This window comes from Nothoprocta perdicaria, unplaced genomic scaffold, assembly GCF_003342845.1.
Source record: "Nothoprocta perdicaria isolate Ctin4 unplaced genomic scaffold, notPer1 scaffold_31, whole genome shotgun sequence".
In the NCBI taxonomy this organism is placed as follows: domain Eukaryota; kingdom Metazoa; phylum Chordata; class Aves; order Tinamiformes; family Tinamidae; genus Nothoprocta; species Nothoprocta perdicaria.
The window spans coordinates 2,910,886-2,917,148 of record NW_020455544.1 but is presented as its reverse complement, the minus strand read 5'-3'; the positions used below and the strand labels follow the sequence as shown (position 1 = coordinate 2,917,148).

The 6,263-nt window shown below is 41.0% G+C and overlaps 2 protein-coding genes across 3 annotated transcripts in view; one reads left to right on the top strand and one right to left on the bottom strand.

The window, feature by feature from the left end:
- Positions 1–345: 345 nt before the first annotated feature.
- Positions 346–3,168, top strand: SCOC (short coiled-coil protein). Its single transcript, XM_026042632.1, has 3 exons — positions 346–426; positions 506–589; positions 1,132–3,168. Exons 1-3 carry the CDS (start codon positions 408–410, stop codon positions 1,272–1,274), a joined length of 246 nt encoding a protein of 81 aa, XP_025898417.1. The 5' UTR covers positions 346–407; the 3' UTR covers positions 1,275–3,168.
- A 1,500-nt stretch (positions 3,169–4,668) lies between these two features.
- CLGN (calmegin) overlaps positions 4,669–6,263 on the bottom strand; it is a 23,111-nt gene continuing 21,516 nt past the window's right edge. For both annotated transcript variants that reach the window (XM_026042629.1, XM_026042630.1), the window contains exon 16: positions 4,669–5,529. In XM_026042629.1, the coding sequence (XP_025898414.1) occupies positions 5,449–5,529 (81 nt within the window). In that variant the 3' untranslated portion in view covers positions 4,669–5,448. The remainder of the gene's footprint in view (positions 5,530–6,263) is intronic.

Below are 6,263 nucleotides of genomic sequence, written 5' to 3'. Positions count from 1 at the left end.
GGCCGGCGGCAGCGGGCGGCTCCCGGCGGCGGGTCGGGGCGCGGCCTGTGCCGCGAGCCCGGGCGGCAAGGGGAGGGCGAGGCGGCCCCGGGGGTCGCCCCGCGCTGCCGGGGGGGCTGCGGGAGCCGCTTCCAGAACGATCCGTGCGGAGAGGGAGGCAGCGGGGCCGAGGGAGCGGGAGGGGACTGCGTTTATGRCCGCAACACCAAAGCAGTGACAGGCAGCAGTAAAACGCCGCCCCGCCTCAGGCCCAAGGGGTGGCTCTTGCACCCTGCCGGCAGCAGAGCCCATCGCCAAGTCAACTACAGATGCAGCCATTGGGGTGGCTCCTCTAACTCCTGTTTCCTTCAGCAGCGCATCCCWGGGGAGGACGCCGCTTGCAAGAGGAGAGAGCCCCTTCTCCCAGGATGAACGCGGACATGGATGGTACAAGTTCTTACTGCTGTTGTTTGTTATGGGTGCCCTGCTACGGGTATTGCATTAAAGCCTCTGTGATTTGTTGCAGCTCTTGAAGCGGAGAATCAGGTGGAGTTAGAAGAGAAAACACGGCTCATTAACCAAGTTTTGGAACTGCAGCACACACTTGAAGGTTAGCAATGCGCCACGCTAGTTACCTTCTATAAGCAAAGCGTTAAACAAAAGGAGAACCTTGCAGTTCTGCCTACCTTACCCTGAACGTGCTGCTGTCCAGAAGAGATGGTGCTTCCGCAGCTGGAGTTACATAAACGAGATCTCGGTAGAACCTCCAGTGATGCCAAGCAGGTTTTTAGTATTATGCAACGTGTTTGCTCAACAGGCAGGAGGTGATACAGGATCGTCTTTGAGACGGTTCAGTATTGACATTGTTTTCAAACAATGTAGTTCGTGGTAGCTTAATTCAGCAGCAGTCTGGAAAAGAATCAAGATACAGATTAGTAATTAGCATGTGGAACAAATTTGCCCTAAGATACCATATTTTAAGTAACTTGTGARAAACAGGTCTTTAGGTAAAACTTGGAGTAGGACAGTGTTTTAAGAGGTACCATACAGCCATGTTAAAAATGTGAATGGATTGAGGTAGACACACAGAATATACTCTTTAGTGTTTGCAACAATGTCTAATGTTTCTTGTGATTAATGTCACTTCCACAGATCTGTCAGCACGAGTAGATGCTGTCAAGGAAGAAAACTTGAAACTGAAATCAGAAAACCAAGTTCTTGGACAGTATATAGAAAATCTGATGTCAGCATCTAGCGTTTTCCAAACAACTGACACAAAAAGCAAAAGGAAGTAAGGGTTGATTCACAAYGTCATTGTATTGCTGCTGTCATTTTTGTTTTAATTGGCATAGGCTACATGAGCTAAATACCTTAGTTTGTGGCTTTACTGGAAACCTGAAGACTGCAAGCTTCAGTGGTAAAACAGAATTAAGAGCTTATCATGAACAGGAGACAAGTCTCTGTATTGTTAAGATTAAGCAGTGTGCAAGTGTAGTGTAGAAACTAGGCTTTCATATTTGTTTTTAAAAATGAGCATATCTTGTTAAACTGGATTCAGTTTGTCAGATTACACAAATGTGTCTGTTGGTTACTTTTGAGGATTTAGGGTAGTGTTCTTGCCTAGGAAAATAATACAATTATAAAATGGAAATGTTGAAACCTTATTTATTATAAATATTTTAAGTCTAATTGCATCACCTTTTTCACTACAAATATACTTAGATTGCTGCATGGTACTATCTGTATCTCTGCAAAGCAATTCTAAAACTAGTTCGTAGTTTCTGTGAAGTAATAGCAGTATAACATTCCTTGCAGGGCTTGCAGATGTGATCATTTCTTTTGATACAGAAAAGGAATTAAGATTGTGTGTAGGGGAGGAAGAGGGGAGGATGGATCAGGGAAATACTGAATTGATGCAGTATCAGACTGTTGATAAGATGCACACTTCAAACCACCTTCACTCTCCTGCTTCCTCAAAGCAGGTTCAGGCACTGCATCATGGTGTAGGTTTTCAGCTGTGTGATGAAGAGTTACAAATACACCAGGTAATAAGCTTGACAGAAGCAAAAAGGCAGCAGTGTTCCTCATGCTCATTCTGAAAACGCTGCAGTGAGGAACCAAGAGCAAAGCCTTCCTTGCCACCTTTTACCTTCCTCCTGAAGTGCCAAAGCCATCCTTGCTTCAGGCCTTAGAGCAGCAGTTTCCCTGCTACAAAGGCTCAGCTTGCRGAGAGCCTCTGGAGATGTAGCCCGAGCCCGTCCAAGGCAGGAGAGGTGGCGCTGCCTCCGAGCTGCTCCAAGTGGTGCCTCGTGTCCCCGTGYCCTGCCTTAGGCTGGCTAGGGTGTCTGAGCGCCAGCTTTGGAGGAGCGCTCAGGGGCCTCGGTGCTTCCCAGAGGGAGGACACATCTGGCATGATCAGTATTAAGAAAAAAAGCAAGAGCTGAAATAGAAGCAACAGTGTAAGTTTCATCATGACTCAGTTACATCCAATTCATCTGGCCAATAGCAGCTTACTGGACTTGCCTAGGGACACTGGCCAAAACTCAGGCCTGTCTGTTAGGTAATAAAGCCATTTAACTTTGCCTGTTAACAAAAGGAAACAGGAGTTCAAGGCTGTCTCATCTTTGTTTTTCAGAATCTAGCAGAGCAAGCAAGGCCGCAGGAACCGCATGAGCAAGTGGCTAGGCARTGGCAGATATGGGCCATCTCAAGGTGCGAGTTTCTCAGCAGCTGAGCACTGCTCTTCCCAGCTACAAGCAGAGCTTGTGCTGTTCCCTTCCCTGAGAGAGGCCTCCCATTTGTCCCTATTTAAACTAGCTGTATAATGCTCATTACTGGAGCATCCCCATCGAGTTACTGCACACACAGCACTAAACGGGTAGTCGAGACAAGAAACTCGCTTGCAACTTCTTTTTGAGTAGTGTTGGGAAATTCACTCAACAGCTGTAGACTGTTCTCTTTTACTGCCTAGATTACATCCAAGAATTGCTATCAGGTAGAATTAGTCACCTGGCTAATAGCCTGCTTGGTGTCTCAAGGGTTTGAGGATTAAAAAAAATAAACAAAAGCTTCAAGCACTTAGAAAAATTTCCATTTCATTATAGCCATCCTAGCGTAAAAGCCATGTCGGTACACATTTTCATCTGCACTGTAAGAGATGCCTACCAATGTCAAGTGGTAACAGAGCATGCACTTGTTAAATTTAAGCAGTTCTCCYGAGATGAAGTAATCTTAAAATCATGGTTTTGTCTTGTAAGACTGGATAGTAGTATTTTATCCATCTATGTATATAGCAGCCACTTCATTTATAAACACTTAACATCCCACTGTTGTGGCCTTCATTTAACTTAAAAACATTTTAAAGATGTTGTATTTCTGACTTTACACTAAATAAAAGCTTTTGATTTGTCTGAATTAGTGCAACGTTTGTAAATTGTTAAACTGTTCAAAGAAAGGTAGAAAAACAAGTTTGTTGCTTATTTTTTTTCTGCACAGATGAAGTCTGAAAGCTGAAAGATGAAATGTGATTAGCAAGTTTGGAGAGACAGATTAATCATTCACCCCTGGATATTCTATTTCCATAGGCTTATCTATAGCCTCAAGTCCCCTACTCACTTCTGGCATTGTTCTTGTAGTTACTAGCAGAAGGGGGAGGTATCTATATCAACTGTGTCTTCTAAGCTCCAGGKAGCTGAAAGGATTAATGTTTCATTTAATTAATGTCTCACTCCTGAGGTGAGACAGTCAGTATTGCTGCCCACAGCAARGGAGTGAGTTAGCACTTGAGATGATTTTATCCATAAGAAACGTCTCCTTACTCACCGAAAGGACAGAAAGTTGTTAATGGGGTACTAATCAAGACTTTATGGCAACTATAGGCTCAGAAGTGTTCAGGAAAGCCCAGAATCCCTTACGTAGCAACTGATCTATGGAGCAATGGATCATAGCCATGAAACAAGCAGACTGGTGGGAAAAAAAAATAAAATGCTGTCAGCTCACAGCAATCAGCAGTTTCATCCTTAGACCAAGTGCTCGGGTCCCTTTGGTCACTGGCAGTATTTTTCACTGCTGACAGTCTCCATCTATGGTTAAAATGTCACAGCAGAACAGGGAGCCCAAGGCCATCACTTGTTACCCACAGCAAACARAGTAAAGACAACACAACTCATGCATTTTAACATTTCTTACCAGAGACCTTTCTAACTGTTTCTCCACAGAAAACAGAGTCCAGTATTCTTAACTTTTAAACACTTCAAGCACTTGAATACGAAGGCTTCTTCACACACTCATTTGCTAGAGTTACATGGTAGTGGCAGAGCAAACAAAACCTTTGCTGACTGAATTTCTTTTACTACAGCAAACTACTTCCTTGTCAGGCATGAGGAAAATCCATAAAGATCTCTAAGAATTATTTCTAGTATATAGGTCTTCTTGCCAGTAGTTTACACATACCAAACAGCAAAGCCACCAACAGCAGGAGGTTTTCAGTGATTGCAGTTTATTTTTTTAAACGTACAACTGAACTTTAAACAAAACAAAGGTTATCTTACAATATTTAAAGTATATTATGGCAACAGCCATTGCTTATGCCTGTAAAATCTTAATCCATCAAAATTATCTGTATTAATAGATTTTGTATTAAGTAAGAATTATTAAATATTTTAAGAGGCAATGTACACTTAGCAAATATTCTATAAATAGGGGCTATGCCATTGTGGCTTGGAACATGAAAATTATAAAAAGTYTGAAAAAAGTTACCTGTGGATCACTCTGCTGCTGTAGATTTGATATCTGCCTTCAAGAGTAAAACTAGACCTCTACTAGTTAACCACTTTTTCTATGAATATTCTATTCTAAAGCTCGTCTTAAAATAAATCACTGTAATGAATGTCTAAAATGAACAGGGAGCTACCAAAATAACAGTATCAACTAAATAATTTACAATAAAAAATGTGGCTAAAACTACATCTTACAAAAACAGTATTACTGCATTTAGCTCTGCACAAAAAACGATCTTAGCAGTATGAACTGCTATAGATTATAGCAACTGGATTATCATCCCATGTGAGCTGAAATATGTAAATAGCTACTTTTGTGCTAGAGCTAAAAAAATATAATTTATTCCTTTAATGCTTTAAAAATATTTATAGTCAAAATTTACCTCCAACTCCTACTCATTTCTAAGAATATTTATCTTAAAATCCAAAGACCAACCTGCATTTTTCCTTTTACTCTAAATTCAAAACATTAGCTAACTCTTCACAGGTATTTCTCCCTAAAAAAAAGGGAAATAGGAAAAGTCTGAAAAGGTTAAAAGAGGATGGAAAATTAAAATAGGAAGGTACATAACAACAAGTCCCGTGTTTTTTTTTGTTTTCTCCCCCAGGGACTTGCATGCTGTCAGGCCTACTGAAGTGCCATACCAAAAGTTACAATTATCAAGTTCCAAAAGTATTAGCCAGAAAAAAATTAGTCTTTTCGTACTCTCCTTTTGCGAACTGATTTCAGTGGGCCATCTCCAGAGCCTGTGCCTTCATCAGCTTCTTTCATCTGAAATGAAGAAAAATAAAATGAAAAAAGAACTTCAGTACTAACATTTACATTTCTTTACTGAAACTCGTCTTTTTTTCTGCCCCTTCCCCCCATCATATCACTGAATATAACACTTCATTGACAAGATTAATCTAATGATAAATAACGTAAAAAACTTTTCCTGTCTTTATTCAAGAAAAAGAGAATAGCACATCTAAACTCAAATTAGTCCTTCAAAATTATTTTAATGTTCATTTCCTAAGTAAGAAACACTTAAAACATTAAAACTGTATGCCTTGGGGAGGACACAAACAGAACTGCCTAGTTAATCCAGATCTCCATTCTTTCTGCTCCTAAGCGAATGGCTTAGATGTAGGTCTACAAACCCTCTTTCCACCAGGAACTCTGTTCTCAGAGGACACGTTGCTTCCTCGTTCCTGCATCACACCAGGCAAATATCTGGTTCAGAATGAGCAATTCACTGAATGCGGCCCTACTTCAGTGCTGACGTGGTGTTGATGACATCTCCCAGTTAGGCCACGAGCTAACTAATGATAAAAGCTTCTATGTTCTGAAAATGCCCACACAGGAGAGACATAGCCTTGTGGTGACTGGTACTGTGTAATGGATTAGGCATATTCCAGACTTGTATTGCAAGATCACATACAGCTTAATGGGCTCATCAGATATTCTATTCTTGGCTAAATGCACCAAAAAAAAAAAAAAAAAAAAAAAAAAAAAAAAAAAAAAAA

Excerpts from the sequence above, each read along its gene's own strand:
- SCOC (XM_026042632.1), top strand. Across the intron at positions 590-1,131 it reads ACTGCAGCACACACTTGAAG|ATCTGTCAGCACGAGTAGAT; the intron begins GTTAGCAATGCG and ends TCACTTCCACAG.